Genomic DNA, 19,035 nt, shown 5'->3' with positions numbered 1-19,035 from the left:
TAAAAAATATTGGTGATCAACAAAATACCACTGCAACCCGAGCCGAAGCGTTATATAACAGGTTTACTATAATTTTTAGTCTCGCATTTTTCTAATCTTAGTGTTTGTTTTATCACAAACCCAAATATTGGTGGCGAGAATGGCGAAGCACGACAGAAAACCGACCCAAAGCTACTCGATTTTGCTTGCCCTCAAGCCTCGAAAGCTACAGGTGTATTTGTCGGAGGCCCTGTTGCGGAGAAGGTCCCGTAATCCAGTAATATGGGTTACACGAAAAAAAAAGATATATATATTTTCTTTTCTCTAAATAATTTTTTACTCCTTGTAAACTCCAAGAAGCACATCAATATTAAAAAAAGTTGATACAGTTGTGAATTTTTCAGCTTGCGGACGGAGTTACACAGACGAGTTCGCGTCCCTCAACATAATCGGAGGAACGCGCGCTTTCAAAGGGGAATTCCCATGGCAGGTAAGACTGCTATATTTAATCTTTTCACGAACTCAAAGAGGTATTTTATTTACAATAATCGCTGATAAAAAAAGACAACAAAGAATTTAAAAAAAATCTCGCTCTGAGCATGCGCTTTATGCCTTCCGCTGTGATTGAGTTCCGACCGCGTGCTCGAAGTGCAGAAGTCGCCGAGGCATTGTCGAAAGTAGAGCGCTCGCACTGGATGCGGTAAAGATGAAGCTCCTTCCTGCCGTCCGCACCTTATCAGTGACTAAATAGCACCAGTGTTAATTTTCCTAGGCTGTAATCTCTTAAGATTCCGTTAGAGGCGCTCTCGCGTGGTCTTTGCGTAAAGGCTCCGTTGTCGCCCTCTGCAATATTTTTTTCTAAAAGGTATTCAGCAGGGATCAAAACCAAAAGTTCCAATTAAGAGGGGGAACAATAGTTTATGTTGTCATTATTATATATGTATTCTTCGCCCCCCCCCCCCTTCTTTTCCGTGCACGGCGGGATTCACACAAACACGCCCATGAACTTCCATAACGCGATCGAAATGAAAACACAGCTCACTAGGATCATACTGGATCAGTTATGCCTGTCTTGACTCGAATAAATATCTACAAAGTGTGAACAAAAAACAAACATAATTTCTGCCCTACAAAAGACAGCATTTAAGGGGTCACTGGAAACCCCAACATTCTTCTGTTTTTGGTTGAAAACGGAGAAAAAAATTGCCAGGGATCGCCTAAAACATAGCTAGAACACGGCGCATGAGCAAAGACCCATTTTTTTCGAAAAATCTTTTTTGTAACTTTCGCCAGATCCTGTCAGGTTGATGGCGAAATGATGCACTTACGGCATTTTTATATTACTTCAAAGCGAAAAGGTTATTTAGCTTCCTTTCATTATTTCTCTCTAAACTCAGCATTTCCTGGAGCTCGTGTTTGCCAACCGGCCGTTCGCGCACGTATTTCGCTCTGCCCTTGCTACCTGTGCTTTCTCTGGGTGCAGATGACGTGTCACTTTTTTGTTGCATTTAGTTTTTGTTAGCCATGCTCTAATTAGTGACTTTGAAACGAATTGTAAAAATGTAAAGAGGCGAATAATGTCTTGGTAACCTGGCTGATGGACGCGAAGCATAACCATAACTTTGTGACCCCTTGACTATTGCTCTCTCGAATTCCGAGAGATTATTTGGCATAAAAAAAAGACCTCGTCACAGACTTCGCCTGCTGCCCTATCGTCCCGATCTGTTTCAACTTCTTCAGCACAGCCGCCGGGCACCGCCACGTAAAGAATAAAAAAAAAAGAATAGGAGGGGACCGATGTCTTGTCACCTAAACTTTGAGCTTGAGTTTCTTTATATTTCTATGTGAGCATCATGGCGCGTTTATCTTCGTCGTAAAAAATATACTTGATAAAATTCCTTAATAAATGTTGGAGGAATGCAACCTGCGACAATTCTAAACTTCTGAAAAAATGTCTTCACCTGCTACGTAATCGCAAACCTGAAGCGAGGAGGAGCACGCCTTGGTGGTAGGAGAGGGCGAAAATTTTGACCGGGTGTTTTGCAGGAAGGATTTTTTTATTCGCGATGCAATTTTGTTATGGTTATATCAGACGCCCCTGGAGCGTTAGAGACCATAACAAATATTGATGTTGAGGTTGTCAGTGGCCCTTCAAATGATGGACAAACGCTGCTTGTAATGTTGCCTTCATACCGTCGTGATTTCGGACAGTCCAGATGTCAGGATGTCAGGACAACAGGCGTATTGGGGAAAAATAATTTTAAAATTGCTTTGGGAAAAACTATATATATTTATGCAGAATAAAATTTATGTTAATAGTCGGATCAGTAACTCGAGTCTATAGTGGCACTGTATTGGGCGCAGGCAAACGGACATATGCAAGGCTCGACGGTGTATATGTCCGTTAGCTGGCAGACAGGACAAAATAAGTAGTGTAACTTCATTCTTTCACGCTAATTCAAGAACAAAACAAATGACTGTGCTGTGTTCCTGAATGACGCATACCAAAAAGCAGGGTATTAGCCATTCTGCGGAATATGCTGATATACAACAGTTTACGAAATAGTAGGAGGAAGTGTACTGAGCAGAAGAGATAAGGAGTATCGCAACATAGGCCTTTGGCATTGCCCAGGGAGCGTGCGAAAAGGGACTTGCTAGGACTTGTTTTAGGTAGTACAAACTTAAACTTCTCAAACTCTCACACAAGTAGAAGCGTGATTGCTCTGGCGGGGACCGCCATCACGAGGAAAAAACAAAGAAATAACAAAATAATCGAACCCCGTCGGAGCATAGGCGAAAGCGAAGGTTCTAACAGCGTGAGTTAAAAAAAGGCTGTTTCACGTGTTCCAACAAAAAAAAAAAAAAAAAAAATAAGAGAGAGAATACGGTAACAAAATTGTGAGCCATTCCACTTTGTGAAGGTGGATTACCAGCGATATCGTTTAGCACACGGCACAGACGTGACACAGCATTTTGAACAAAGGTACGAGCACATTTATGCACGATCTCCCTCGGTGGTGTTTGCCCCCCGCCGCCGCCGCTGACATTCTCGTTGCCGTTCCCGCCGTTGCTCTTTGTAGGCGCGATGCTCTTCGGGAGACCGGACTACACGCGGCCCCCGCATTACGACGGGAGAAGAGAAGTGAAATTGAAAATGGAGAACGGAAACTTGCCCTCCTGGTTTTTTTATATACATTCGTGTAGACAACTGTCGCCGCCCCGAGGAGCCGGAGGTAACTAGACATGCCGGGCGGGACCGCCACCCGACGGAAAGTAGACACGCGCGACGGGAACGAAACTCGGGAAGAGCGGAAGGAAACTAGGCACGCAAGCGCTTGAAACGACGAGAAATAGAGGGCGCTGCGAGTTGTTGTTGACGCACATGAAAAATCCACGGAACCCTAGCCATATACAGCTTCGCTGCAAAAAGCGCCGGCATGCCACATGTTCCACGTAACCATACATATATGAGACGCGTACCTTGTCGGTGGTGCTATAAATAGAATATTTTAGATTGTCTCGAGGTGTTGAATCCACCTGATATTGGACGTCGAAAGATGCATTTAGCGTTCTTCAGCACTACAGAAAAAGAAAAAAAACAAAAACTCAGCAAAGGCGCTACAAGTAGTGCAAGGCCCAATAGGTGAGTTTGTACTACCCGAAATGAGGGCGCCAGTTTTTTAATGCCTCAACTACACTTCAGCACAGGAAGCCTGTGGTACAGCCACCGCTTATGTGCTCTCTGGATATTTATGAGCGTTTTTATGCAAAACGTAAATGTAATAATTGGAAAAAAATTACCCCGCAAATATCCAGGAATACGTCAATCAAAGTGTACCCATGTTTCAATGCCAATAAAGACAGTACGGAAGAAATTTTCACCTTGTTACATTCAAATAGCCGAAATTTCTCTTAGAAGACCGTTTAATCTACATGAGATAAGAAAGTCGTGCCATGCGAAGGTTTCATTTCTATTCGCAGGTGTCTGTCCGCAACCTTGATCCTTCCGGGAGATTCACGCGCCATTTCTGCGGTGGAGCGTTGCTCAACGACCGCTGGGTTCTCACTGCTGGCCACTGCGTAGTCGAGTAAGTCCCACTTCTTTCCTGCGAATGAAGTGAACAAACACGAAAGCAGCAGATACCTGCATGTATTGTACAAAAATCTGGTTGACTATTTCAAGTTTCCTCAGATGTAAAGTCGAATACTAGATGTGATTTGTGAAAACAGGTAAAATTATCTTCCTTACCGAATGTTAGTTCTCTTCCATTGCGTAATTGTTGCCGGAATTTATGATTACATAAAAAAATATCAACGAAAAGGTAAAATTTTTTTACGAATACTTCAATAGATTCGAAACGCACTATGAACAAAACATCCCTTGCCAAAGACACTGATGCTGCTATATATCATTTACAATAAATGGTCGTGCTCCTCAATATCTGATACTTCCAAAGAATCAATAGAGTCAATTTTGCACGTAAAATACGTTGGTTAATTTATTTTGATAGAAGTTTCGACGAAAATAAGTAAATTACTTTGATTGTAAAGTTTGAATTAGCGATTTTATTTTTGTGAAGCGCTTGGTGTTTTTAGTTTGCTGGCACCACTTCCCAAAATTATGACACTATTTCAGCAAAAAATGTCTGAAAATTGTGTTTGCCAAAAAAAAAAAAGAACGAATTTTTCTTCTCATTGCTGAAAATTATCAACGTAATCCCAAACGCTCCGTTCCTTCCCAAATCCCAAATTGACAAAATGCCGGAGGTTCATAATAAAGCGTATCCAATTATAAATTTATATTCGGTTTTGTAAGAGTTTAGAGAAGAAAATGGTGACCATGAACATTCGCGAATTTTTGCAAATGTATGACATCTGTTATTGTGAACGGACTGCATTTTCTAACTGAAATGTTTTTTGTTTGCTATTTAAATTGTTTATAATTATTGTGCTGATAATTCTGAAAATATGGCGTTCAACCTCTACCGCTCGCGGTACGTTTAGTCGGAGGACGAGCGTTCGGCAAACTGTAGTTTATAATAATTTTTTTAGATAAAATCGGAATTTTTGTTTGCCTCGAAACACCCGGCATGCAATTTGTTTTACTCTTTGGGGTGTAGTAAGCTTTTACAACGCTTATTATAAAGGAAGGCTCGAAAACAGAGGCGTGTCTGCTTCTAATAAAAACTCAGAAAGTCCTCTCTAGTTCCACTCAGCTATCAGAGACACAGCCTTCGATTGATTAGGCTTTTATTATTTTTTGCCTTTTGGAATAATTTACGGATTAATCGCCCTTTACAATCCAATGGCCAAAATATCTTAGAAGATAGCTCTTTATCTGCTTAGAACTGCCAAATATTAGAGTAGTAACGACAGCAACAACCACTATTTCAAAACCGCATCTCCACACTGATGTTTATGACTGCAAAATGGCGCTCCTGAAATTTTAGAGTAATTTCCTGTGCGCGCAGCAGGTAAGCTGGTCCTCAGGTTTCCATTCTACGTTTGCAGTCCAGATTGGTGATAATCCTGTATAGACCTCCCTTGGAAAAACAAACGCGGGAACCCCCCCTCCCGTGTTACAAGGCAACACACGCAGAATTAAACTCTCGCCGTGTAGTACGACACGCCTTTTAATGTTGCGCAAACACAACCAAAAAGTTAACAGCCATTGAGACGGTCATCTGTCGATGCATTATCCTGACTGCAGATGAAATTCTGTGATCACTCCATGCACTATTATCAGCAGTCCGGAGCATAGATGTGTAAGATAAATTTTAGGGGGAGACCTAATCGAAAGTTACGGCTATGAATGTGCCAGCGTCGCTTCAAATAATATGGCGGAAAAAAAAACAGTTCTTGCGAGCTGCAGCGGGGTACCGGATTGGTTGAGCGGTGGGATATCGCGCTGCTGAGCATATATTCTCGCGTATTTCTGAGGATTACACGGTTGAAGTTAGCGCATCGTGTTGTCTCGTTTCTCCCTCTTGCCCGTGTCAATAAAAGAGATCACGTTTTCAAAGATTCAACACAAACTCGCATAACAGTAAGCATTGATATATGAAACACAATATTTATTCGTTTAAAAGTAGATTTGGATCGTTTAAATGAGGCTTATTTTATGTAAATGAAATCAGACACCCTTGTACGCCGTCTCACCATACGTCCGAGAGCGTACACGTACAAACGCAGAGACACAGACCACAATAGCGAGGTTATGGAGCATTGGCTCTGGTGATAAACTAAGCCGTTGACACTGCGCCTACATCGAGACTACGACGAGCTCACTCAAGCAACGTTTTTAGCAATGCTTCATTTGCCCCATACAGAAGGCTGCGTTCGGATTTATTGCGACACGATGTATCACATTGTATCATGATTTTACCTCTCATTTGTTTAAAGTGAAAGCAACACGAGGAGTTGCTTCAATGTACCCCAAGATTAAGAAATAATCCGTAAAAAAAGTGTCAAGTCGTAAATGTAGTGTCCTTCAATCTGAACGTTGGGAATTGGTAGCCCAAACATTTATTTTTACGGCATTTTAGAACTCAATTGATAGCAGCAGCAGAACTTCTTTCCAGGGCAGGGTTAGGGAAATAAAAGCTTCACCACGTGGCTCGGCCGGTAGGCGAAGCAATCGCATAAAAAGAATTGTTTGGCAGATTGCCCCGCAATTGTGTAGCTGCGTGAAACGTTCGTGGTTTAGCGTTAGTAACCTCCAGTATTTAGTCTCTACCCCATTGACTTCTCTCCTCACCATTGACCCATTGACTTTCCCCACCAGGTCGGCCTGTGTCCGCATAGCATGGAAAGAATGACGGGTAGTGGGGAAACTGAATTTATATGTAGGACATGTGACGTCAAATGTCGTGGAATAACTAGCGGAGAAAATGAATTTGTATATAGCTCACTTGACATGAAAGCATGTAACATCGATTTCCTCGCAAAGTTTAGCGGGAAACTGTATTTGTGTCGAGGTTACGCAACGTAAATTTTCCCGCTAAATATAGCGGGGAAACTGAATTGGTGTATAGGTCACGTGACGTCATTGTGGCGACGCGTGACGTCACAGGCCACGGCTTCGGAAAATCCGGAGCAAGCAGCCAGAGAACGTTTCGCATTAAAATTTGACATAGCCAGACAATGTCGTATTGGCTTGAAGTTTAGTGAGCGCTGCCCTTCTATCTCATTCAAGCATTTTTATACGATGAATAGAATAGATGAATATGAACAGCTTCGAACTATAAAGGTGCCGCAACATTATTTCTGTATTAAATGTTGTTAATAAGCATATTTGAGCTCCATTTAGCTCATAAAATAATATTACACCCAATTCATCAACATATTAATAGTATTTGGGCAACTTGATTAAAATATTAAACGGCATCTACATGTTCTGTACTTCTAAACTCGAGGATAAAGAGTACCATAAAAACGTTCCCCGCAACAGTGCACTTTAATTCTGAGATGCTGCTGGCCAGGGAAGTATGAGGAAAGGGCGACTTCCGATTGCCGCTGATCACAAATTGAGTATCCAGAATTACGTGTAGATATATTTACACTTTTCTCAGAAATCCCAGTCCGCAAATGCAGCTACAGAGTTCTGTCAACAAACGCTCGCCACTCCGGTTACCTATAAAATGATTGAGTGAAGCACCCAAGCAAAGTAATAAAGGCGCCCTGAGACGCTTTTACGAAAAGGGGTACACTTTCAACAAAAGGGTTGTCGTAGGGTACTACACCTGGGGTAGTCAGAAGCCGTCACAGATATCGCTACCCCCCTTCGTTATACTAACAACCCCATGGGCAGTCACACGGCACGCAATCAGCAGGTAATCACAGTGAGCACCCCCAAAAGCAACATGGCGGCTGGCAAGCGACAGTGGAGCAATACGAGTAAGGCCTAGCGAGCTGGACTGCTTTTTGCTAAAATACGACTCTCAAGTGCGTACGCCCGTTTGCTGCCTTCCGTGCGCACAAAGCACTCCGAAACGCGTTTTGAAGCACCGGCACCGCACCTAATACGAGTAGAGGCGACGATGTGAGGGGGGGGGGGGGGCGCATTCGGGGGGGTTTGTCCGCGACTGCTTTCGCGAGGCCGGCTGCATTTACTTCGCGGCCAGAAAACATTTAAAGAAGGAAACAAAATAGCGACAAATGGAATGATGTCTTTATTGAACAGAGCATCTGCTTGCTGTGCTTGCCGCAAGTGATCTGGCGTTTTCGGTTGACGGCGGCGAGGCGAAGCATCACCGATTTAAGCGGCGTCGGTTCCGATCGTTCAACGCTCCTGCTCACCTGTTAGCATCCGTTATCCACTTTCAAGTCCCTGGTAATCCTCACCGCGTCTGTGCACGCACTTGGCGCTATTCACCGCACGGAACACCCATTCAACTGGCTATGGGACTGATCCCATTTGGACGAGAGGCCGAGAACCGAACCAGACCGAACCCTTTGTGGCTGCTACGTGGAACCCTGGAACGTCTCCATGTTTTTCACTCAAATAAGTAGACACATCAACGCGCGACTCCTTGAGCTGGGCGGCGACACGCGCCACCTAACCGACAGCGCTCAAACTAAAGAAAAAAAGAAACCAGCAATTCTTGCTTTGAGCGCCTTGCCAGACAATGCCTTATGAACATAACCACGCCTCACTTCACTCATACGCGACATACAGACATCACAGCATTTTACACATCAACGCATTCAGAAACAGCACAAGATACAACATCACATATCGACACTCTACATTCCTATACGCACGTCTAGTCGACACCACCAGCTTATATACTGCTGTATTTTATGTGACCGATTAGGATGGTGACCACTGTCATATTTTGGATAAATACGAAAAGACTGTGCAAGATTTAGCCGTATATATTCTTTTCCTCTTCTGCCCTTAGGAAGGCGCTCGTATCTCTAATGTAGGGCCATTGCAAAAGTGAACTGCAGGTTATAAATAAATTTGAATAGTTGCTACACGTCACATTTCGAACAGTTTCGTTTTCTCGCTTGCCTACACTTCAAGTATACAGAAGCCTGTTTAATTAATTGTATTAGTTATCGAAACCAATTTCTGCAATCACAACTTTCTGAACACACTGATGCATTTTCTTTTCTCTTTTCACATATCCAGACTGACTTTAGCGGCGGTTGGGTACACGTTGAGTACACTGAGCACGCGCAGGTGATTTTAGCGAAGCCCGTCCGCCGGTCCTCCCCGAAGCGTTATTTCAGTTTTCTTCTTTTCGCTAAATATCCGTTCTATGCGCTCGCGCTCGCGCCAAGAGGACAGTGCAGAATTGCTGCTTTCGGGCCCGTGCCTTCACCTGCAACGAACGCAAAATACGTATGCTAAATTATCTAAACCCTGGTTCAGACAGTAGTGTTTGACTGCGTGAGTCTGACTGCGTCGCGGCAGCAAGAAATCAGGACATCCCCGCTGCTTATATCGCGTGCCAAGATGATTCCTTGAATTGGATTCCACGCTTGATACGAAGCACAGACGTGCCGGTGAGTGGCTTTTGGTTCTCGACGGAACGCTGTCAAACGCTAGTGTCTGAACCGGCCTTGTTTGAAGCATTTTTTTATCGAGTATGCTCGATGAAATGTGCCAAATGAACCAGAGAAGGGGAATCATGTACCTCGAGACAGAGAAATAGTGAAATACACGGACATGATCCCAGATATCTGTGTACGTTCGTCCTGTCCGGCCTCAGTCGTGGTGTTCAATGCTTCATACTTCAGTGCACTTGAAAGCAAAAAAATTGGGTACGACAGGCGCGCAAGTTCGGCGGAAGCGAGGAGGCCAGTTGCAACTGATCTGCACGCAGAACTGACCGATCACACCTTTATTGAGAGCACGCTCTTTACTGAACCGCACAATAAAGACGACGAGAGTATCTCGTCCGGCGAAGATTCAAGTCAACTCACGCCTGTGCGTAGCGTCCTGTGCTTTTCTAGAGATTTGGTTAAATTCCTCGAGCACGACGCCAGCTGCCAGCTGTTTAATGCTGTACATGGTAAAACCCGCGACGGAACCAAAAAGGACAACCGGGATGCTTTTTATCTGCCACGGGTTTCAGCAGGTGCCTACCAAGGTTGCCTGTACTTGTTTGTTTTCTGCCAGTTTAGGCGAACTGAGCCACACGCTTGTTTCGACCGGTTCAAATTTGAATAAATGATAACCAACGCACAAAGAAAACAAGTTTCAAGTACTTTTTGAGATTTTTGAAGTGACTTTTACTATTGAACGACTGCACGCACTTGAATGTTCAATTCAAGAGTTTATAAAACGTGACTACCCCATGCTTGTCGCCTGCCAACAGGGTGCTAACTCTCAATGGCTCGAGCCCAGTGGGTAGTTAAAGGGCAACTCCACTCAAAAAGTCGACCATATCGAAACGACTGATATCTCTTTAGGAGGTCAAAATACGGTCATACCCAAAATATTACGACAAACCGACGCCGCGTTACCGATTAAAACCAATATTAAAAATGTTCTCCCGGCTCGGTTAGCGGCCCGAAAGCGGGTGAGCAACGCTGGCACCGAGTGAGCTAGTGAAGCAACACAGGGCAATGACGTAGTTCTAGTCCTACGCTGTCGTACGGACGCCGCGAGCGCTTCGTTTTCCATGGCATTCTGCGATTCTGCTGACGGCACGAGGTGTTTACCACGTTATTTTGTGTTTCCTTATTTTTATTAGCCTCCAGGCAGTTCCTTAATCTCCAGCATTGCTTCCGCGACAGCGCGGAAGAGAGCGAAGCGGTGCCGCTCGCTCACGCGCGCGTCGTGGAACCGGAGAGACTCGCCGGACTCGCGTTGGGCAATGTCGAGCAGGATTTGTAGTGCTCTGGGTTGCACCAACAACCCGGTGCGCAACCCGGAGCTGCGGTTCCACCAGTTCCCAAGAGACCGGAAGAGGCACAAGGTGTGGGTCGGTGCCGTTTGCCGGATAGACTTCGGAAGACCGTTGACTCTGAGCTCCAACGCGAAGCTCTGCTCCCAGCACTTTACGTCAGACACCTACACACGGGATCTGCGGCTGCTGACTGTTGCGGGTTTCTGCACGAAACAGGCGTCTTTGAAGAACGATGCGGTGCCGTCGCTGTTCGCGTACCGTCCGCCGGCTGCTCCATCACGATCGGCCGGACGCAGCAGGTCGCGGCTGATCTAACTAGTGTTCACATAAAGGCACCTTAGCTTAGCAACGTAGACCACTTGTGGATATATCTGTCCATCTATCTCCCATTATTTCGTTTTCTCTCGGTCCGCGAGCAAAAAGCAAATACAGTCACGCTGCGCCGGCACCGACCGCGTCATATTTATAGCAGTCGGATTCGCTTTTCGGCCGGCAAATTTATAAATACACACTAAAACTTACTACATTTGGTGCATATTAACATAGTGAAGCGGTAAAAAAAGAAAATGTGCATCTAACCTTCTGTTTTGAAACTCCACGTGCGATTGAGCTGACCTTATCGGCGCGTCGGCTCAGAAGCGCGGGACAAGAACTAGGTCATGCCGACGACGCGCCACTAGTATCAGTGTTGCCAAGCTGCTTCAACTGGTAGTTTCGGTTTCGCCGTGCCGCCGGATCAATACTTGGATTCGTGATATCTACAAAACTATACACACTACCGAAAAACAAATTATATCTCGTGATGCAGGGCCGCCGGCTTCGACTAAACAAATCATAACCCAAAATTTATAAAAATGGAGTGGAGTTGCCCTTTAAGTAAGCCTGTGGGGTAGTTACAGCCGTCAAAACGCAGGATGACGAGGGGGGGTGCTCACTTTTTCTTAGAGTCTATACTCATTTGCCGCTTCACTGGCAGGGCTGTTGTACCTACCTACTTTAACCCCCCCCCCCCCCCCGCTTACCTGCTGGAAGGTTGAGCATCATTTTGATATTTCGCACCAATGTGCATATAATTGAAGTTCAATGAAACTTTCTGAGTATATGAATCAAGAATTGGCGTTCGTTCCACCTATGTAAAATCGAACCCAAAAGCCAGCCAGCATACTCAAAGAAATCAATATGAATTGCCAGCGTGGGTCGATGAAGGCTCCGAGTTTTACAGCAGATTTCTTTTGAGTTCAGACATATTAATTGACAGAAGTAACATAAGACGGAAAGGTTACATTCTTTTTAACCAAACGATCGAGATATCCCCAGTGTTCAAGGTAAGTCATCAAGTACTATTTCTGCTGTACTTTTTTTTTTTTTTGCATCCTAACAAATGTATATGGTATTTTGCACGTTAATAAGGTAGGGCGAGAGAAAGGCAGATGACAGAGGAGGAAGCGAACGCAATGGCGGCGTGGAGAGGGGGTTTCCTCCTCCCCTCTCCAGCGTTGGATCCCTACCTTCTTGAGTTGTCACCGACTATACGTGCATCCGCCAAGTCACACAACACGATTCTTGAGGCACACTTAGTCACCGCAAACTCACATACTGTCTATGATTGATTCGCCGTGGACACAAAGTTCCATAACGAAGTTCCACCATTGCAAACAAGCTATTTCAATATGTTACCTTGCTTCTTGTCTTTCTGTGTTTGCGTTTCCCGACAGCTTCTGTAGGGAGGTGCAAAGTTATATTCTTCTAAGCTCAAAAGTTTGACGCACTTTGAAATTCTGAACAAAAGTTCGACGAAGTTCAACCCAGTTTACCCTGAAATTGGAGTGTAAACTACACTAGAGTTTCACTGAGCCAATCATACCACCAACGAATCGTTTTCAAAGCACTAAATGACAGCTCAGCGGTGACCTTGTCCTCTTGCCCCATACCTTTTTCTCGGGCCTTCGCACAGAGCCTCTCCCATGCAAAATTATGTAAGTTTCCCCGAGGTAACCGGCGGGCTAATGGTTACCTGGATTGCAGGCTTTAAATTTAACCGAGGCGCTTTGCTGGACCGTCGTTCATGAACGTAACTCCCCCGATTTTCTTCAGTAAGCAAATGGTCGGGGAAAAGCTCACGCGAACAACGACCCCAATGCACTACGGCAAATGCTTGATCGGCGCTAACACCATTATTATTGGGAACCGGCTATTGTTTAGAACGGCCAATGTCTTCATTTATTCTTCATTTATCGAAGAAGAAAGCACTAACTTGTCCGCAAGAATCATCTTTCTGCGAATATGCCCTTTAGGCAAAACTTCAATACCTAGACAGAAAATTCGAACCTCTCCCTATATATTTCTTAATATCTTTATTTCAGGTTTATTCCTTTCTATTTATTCATTTATTTATAATCCTTGAGAGCCCTGAGTAAGGGTTTTACATAAAGGAGTGGGTTAAAAAAAAAATGCGAGGTTAACATTTGGCGGAACGAATCGATATCTTGAGCAGAGACGATGGCTTCGGGCAGGCCGTTCCAGTCCACAGATGTCGCCGGGAAAAAAATTTAAGGAATGCTCTAATTCGAATGAAAAAAAAAGCCAACTTTTGAATGGTGGTCAATGCGAGGTTATATGCGATGAGGTTGCAAGATTAATTAATTGTGTAGATGATCGCCGAACTAAAACCTGTAAAAAAGACATACTTTAGCGATGCGCTTGCGTGAACACAAATGGGTTAATAGTAAAGTTCTTTTAAGTTCAGTAACACTAACAAACCTTGAGTATTGAGACGTTATAAAGCGAGTGGCACGAGTTTTAACTGATTCTAAGTCGGATACAAGGTATTCAAGATGGGGGCTCCAGACTGACGATGCATATTCTAGTTTCGGACCTACCGATGTGACATATGCAAGTCGCTTCACAGATGAGGACGCGATACGAAGATTACGGCGTAAAAGACAAAGAGTGCGGTTTGAGTCGGAGATGATAGTATTAATATAAGTTTTCCAAGAAAGGTCGCGAGTGAAGTTACCGCAAAGATACTTGTAAGTTGACACGGAATCAATATTAAGATTACCAACAGAGTAGGCAGAGTGAAAATGTTGACGCGTTCAATAGAAAGAGAGGCATTTGGATTTTTATGTATTTAGTAGCATCTGCCACTTTAAACACCCATCGTTAATTCGGTTTAGATCAGCCTGTAGGTTTCGCAAGTCGTCTGTGTTAGATATGGCTCTGTGGACTACGCAGTCATCAGCAAATGAACGAGCGTTAGAAGATAATGCAAAAGGGAAGTCTTTAATATACACGAGGAAAAATAGGGGTCTACGAACAGTTCCTTGAGGTATACCGGAGGTTACAGGAGCGCATCGAGAACGGCAGCTGTGAATTTGCACATGCTGGCTTCGAGAGGGGAGAAAGCCTTCGGTCCAGGCTAGAAGGGAAGAGTCAAGAGACAGTGTGGACAGCTTCGCTAGTAGAGGTTTATGGGAAACGCGATCAAAAGCTTTAGAAAAATGGAGAAAAATGGCATCAACTTGGTGACACTTTTCTACAGAAGAATGATTATCGTGACAGAATGCGGCCGGCTGCGTCTCGCATGAACGGTGTTTCTTAAAGCCATGTTGATTGGGGAGAAAGAAATTATTCTGTTCCAGGAATTGCATAACTTGAGAATGAATGACATGTTCAATGAGCTTACAGCATACAGAAGTTAATGATATTGGCCGGTAATTTAGACGGGAGTGAGAATCGCCACATTTGTGAACCGGAATGACCTGACCTTCTTTTCAGTCGTCGGGAACATCACCGGTATCTAAGGATTGTTGTAATAATGATGTTAGAAAAGCAGTTGACAACGGTTTAGTCATTTTCAATATTTTACCGTTTAAGTCGTCAGCTCCTGGTGGCAATGTCGTTTTGACCGCGTGTATTAACTTGCGCCGTTTTCAAAAAAAAAAAAAATAATAAATGCGTATGTGGCACGGACAGTGGTGAATTATCTGGCGGTGATGTGATGATAGTATGATTTAACACGGCAGAAAATGTGTCACAAGTTTCAACAGCGTCATCATCGGTAAGGAAAAGCCAATTGTCATTTACTAAAGAGTCTGGTTTACGATACTGGAGATTAATTATGCTCCAAAATTTCTGAGGGTTACTTTTGAGGATAGCGGCAAGGTCGTGCTGATACAATTGTGCTTTGGCTTTTTCGACGGCTGACTTGTAAGGTGCGAAAGCAACAGAAAAGCAGGACCATGCCTTTATCAGTGTTAAGAAGACGTGCACGTCGGTACAATTATTTCTTCCTGTTACAGAGCGACTGAAGCTCTGTGACAGGAAACTGTACTAGCAGTATGTGTCTCCTGAAACTGTACTAGCAGTATGTGTCTATCGGTTAGGGCAAGTAGCGTTTCTTTGAAAAGAATCTGACTCTCCTGCACAGAGCGATCCAAAAAGTTAGGCATATATGAGTCCACAAGAGAGCTGATGCGGATGTTAATGAGGTCGACGTTAGCTCTTCGATATACTCAAAGTTTGCGGCAGGACACCATGGCCGTGTCGTTTTTAATGTGCAAGGAGCAGTGGATGCATTTGTGATCACTAAGGCCGTTAAGCATATTTACATCTCTCATTATTTCACTGTGCCACGCGAGACTAAATCAAGGACCGAGGGCGATGGCTCAGTCACTCGTGTTGGGTGTGTTACAATTAGTTGCTCGAAGATAAACGTTAGACACAAGTTTATTAAAAGATTAGACTCATTCCTAGTCGCAGTTGCTGATGCAACGTCGCTGCCCCGTTCGATGTCTGGGTAGTTAAAGTCTCCAACCAAAACCAGTTTTGTTAAAGGGGGCCGCATTCTCCCGTCGCAGAGTGCATCATGCAGTTTGCTAACAAAGGAAATATTACAAGAAGGTGGGCGATAACAGACACCGACAATGACTGCACCGTGTAGACAGTTTATGGAAACAAATACGATTTCTAAATCTAATATAACGCTCAATTTTCGGAGCTGAAGACGATTATTAATAGCAAGCAGGACACCACCGCGTCCCCCTGAAACCCTGTCACTACGAAATACATCAAAAGAAAATTGATGACTCGAGTTCAAAGATATTTCACTATCTAGTATTTCCGACGTGAGCCAGGTTTCAGTTAGTGCAATAATGCTAACATTCATGACACCAAGCAACTCTTTCAGGTCGTCACGCGTTGGCATTAGACTTCTAATATTCGCGTACAGAATGAGACAACGTGTTGGTATCGCTGGCATTACTACGTTGTGACTGTACTGTTTTCCTACTAACTGGTCGGGCCCCATTTTCACGAGTTGGACGTGCTCGAATTCTAGTTTTACTAGCTGATTGTTAAATTGCACATTCAAAGATAGTGTCGTCAGATTGGTCATTGATGTAACATCGTCCGTTCAGTAAAACTTTGTTGAAAGAACTTAAAAGGAGCTGCTTGTGACTTTCCATATTCGATTAGCTTGCTGCGTGCACTACGTGTACTGAGCGAGAAGTCTTCTGCTGTCGCGAAGATTGGGAACATAGGAGCTGCTGCCGCACTTCACCCAGAGTCAGTTTAACAATTATAGAACGTGTTTTGTTTGGGGCGGAGCGACTAATGCGATGTGCTCGATTGATATGTAAGGGTCCCAGGTCTATTCCAAGCTTTTCTTTGCATAGGGAAATCACATTTTGCTCTGACTGAGACCATGTTCTCCTCTGGTGCGTCATTAATCCCCCCAAACATCAGGTTCTCTCGACGCGAGCGGTCTTCCAGCTCATCGAAACGGAGCCGAACTTGGTCTACACTAGTTGTTTTCTTAGTCACCGAGTCTTTTACGCAAGTCATGCCATCCTTTATTGCCTTTACGTCGCTTAGGTTGTCTTCAATTACTGATACCCGCGAGTTTAATTCAGCCAAGGACTTAGTTGGAATTTCCTGGCCTACGCAGATAATTCTTATTTCAGAAAGAAGGGATGCGTTCATGGTATCCAGTTTATCAAGGACGGTTTGCAGGTTTAGAGTATCATGACCAGGGTTTAGCTTGACGCCTTCCAAGAAAAACAGACGTACGAAATACAAAAACACTGGTATGCAATAGATATTCAGGCCGTTGGGGATGGCAGCACGAACAAAAAAATATCGTCTCTTCGCTTACAGAAGTAGGAGACATTGTTACTCACCAGAAAATACATGGCGAACATTCTCTTACTGTGCACTGCTGACGTGCCACCATCCCCACTGGCGAAAAAGCTGTCGAGTGGCGCATAAGTACAGCCGAAGCTGCCACCAGAGTGAAGTCCAGTCGATGACGGTAGCAATCGCTGTCCATCGATGATAACGTGCTGATCCGCGGCGTCACCTTGCCTCGGATCCGTTTCAGTGATGTCGACGAACGTGTGGGTCATCGTCCATGACGACTGCTTCTGCGGCGTATGGCCCACGTAAAGTCAATGACTCGTTCCATGCGCAGAAATCAGAGTGCAGGCGGGCAAGAGCTGAAAATACATGGCGAACATTCTGTTACTGTGCACTGTTGACGTGCCACCATCCCCACACCCAAATATTTTTGGTTTAGTGTATGTTCAATAATTACTTTAAACATACTTAGCTGAGTGGGTATGTCAGCGAAAAATCACGGTAGGTGCCTGGCCCTTGAAATATTTATTTATTCATTTCGGTACGTTCTGGGCTCGGGTGGCGTTACGCGGGGAGTAAGCACAATCTGCTATCGAATTCATAAAGTTAGATATATTCAAACCGAAAAGAACATATTAACAGGGTGCAGGACTAAACAGTGTTCAATTATGGCGGTCTTAATGGAGATGCCTTTACTGAAGGCTATAAAGGGGGAAGTCGGTTTGATTTTCAGCTGGCTATGCTTATGGTAGGTATAAAAAACATATTTGTGCTGCCAAAAAGATTGGCAACTGTATACTGGCAATTCATGAGCGATGAAAGCTTCTGAGTCAGTGAAAAAAGATTGTGTTCCAATGAAGATGTGCAGAAGAAAGAGTTATAAAAAATAGACATAAACCCACTATAGTGGTTTTCTATTTATGTTTATAACTATTTCTGCCATGAAGGTATAATGCCATAAATGTATACGTTTATGGCATTATTTCGATTCGGTTTTCACCTATGTTTACCCGGTTTCTTGCTTATCGCTAATTTGCTTTAGAATTGTGCTTTGTCAGCGTAAAAATACCTAAATATGGTAAGGGTGCATAAAATAATCATAAGAGATGAATTTTAGCGGGGTTACTGTAAGTGGAACGACCTATTTGTTTTTGTTTATTTTTAACGTGGAAATACTGGATATCAATATGCACGTACGTCTGCTTTTCAATTATCTGCGAAAGCAATTGAATTACTTTAAAATATTTGTGTTCTAAAACACTAAGGCTGCATTTCTTCTCTAAATACCTTGTTCATAAAGTATTCGGTTCTTAATGCGCAATGCAGAAGGTATTTAGTATCGCACATCTCTTCTGTTTTGTACCTTGCACAAAACTTGTACGCTTGCGTTCTCTACAGCGACTACGGCCGCACGGTCCTTCCGTCCAGCCTGTATGTACGGGCAGGCGAGCACGACGAAACGGTACACGAGGGCAGCGAGATCCAGGTCCGCGTGACGCACGTGTACTTGCACCCGCGCTACGTGCACCTGCACAGGGACGTCGCCATCGTGCGACTAGCCAAGAGGCTGCGCCTGTCCCGCTTCGTGCAGCCCATCTGCCTGCCCCCCGGGGACATCCTGCTGGACCCGGGCCTGAACTGCACCATCTCCGGCTGGGGAAACACCTTCGTGCATGGTACGCCCCGTGCTCGTTTCTCACTTGATATCAATTAAAGACCAACAATTAAAGGTCCACTCAACCGAAAGTTATATTTCCTGCTTTTAATGCGAAAGAATTAACTGTTACATGGAGTGAAGTTGTCGTTGTCTGTAGCAGCGAAAAACGGCACCTAAATTTCGTTGGCTGAACGAGACCGCACCTAATTTCCCATTGGCTGCGACGTGTCACTTGGCTCCACAACAACGGCGTCAGCGTTTCTAAGGAGCCAGCCGAACTGATGGCGGCTCAGCAAGAGGGGGGACGCCAGTATGCGCTGGCCATCCTTGCGCTCGTCTGACGTTAGGCCTAATGTTAGGGCTATCGTTACGCTTTGACGTCTAACGTTGTCAAGCGGTACT

The 19,035-nt window shown here is 44.3% G+C and overlaps 1 protein-coding gene across 1 annotated transcript; it reads left to right on the top strand.

Moving 5' to 3' along the window:
- Nucleotides 1–261: 261 nt before the first annotated feature.
- LOC120839951 (trypsin-1-like) lies at nt 262–18,498 on the top strand (the record flags this gene model as incomplete). The annotated part of the gene is made up of 5 exons (XM_040210353.2): nt 262–265; nt 384–469; nt 3,961–4,062; nt 8,242–8,249; nt 18,405–18,498. Coding segments are annotated over exons 1-5 (294 nt in total), but the record flags the coding sequence as incomplete, so codon positions are not given.
- Nucleotides 18,499–19,035: the final 537 nt, after the last annotated feature.

The sequence above is a fragment of the Ixodes scapularis genome, unplaced genomic scaffold (genome assembly GCF_016920785.2).
Source record: "Ixodes scapularis isolate PalLabHiFi unplaced genomic scaffold, ASM1692078v2 PGA_scaffold0__279_contigs__length_252992795, whole genome shotgun sequence".
In the NCBI taxonomy this organism is placed as follows: Eukaryota; Metazoa; Arthropoda; class Arachnida; order Ixodida; family Ixodidae; genus Ixodes; species Ixodes scapularis.
Note: the sequence above shows the minus strand (reverse complement) of the source record. Positions and strands in the feature narration are given on the sequence as shown.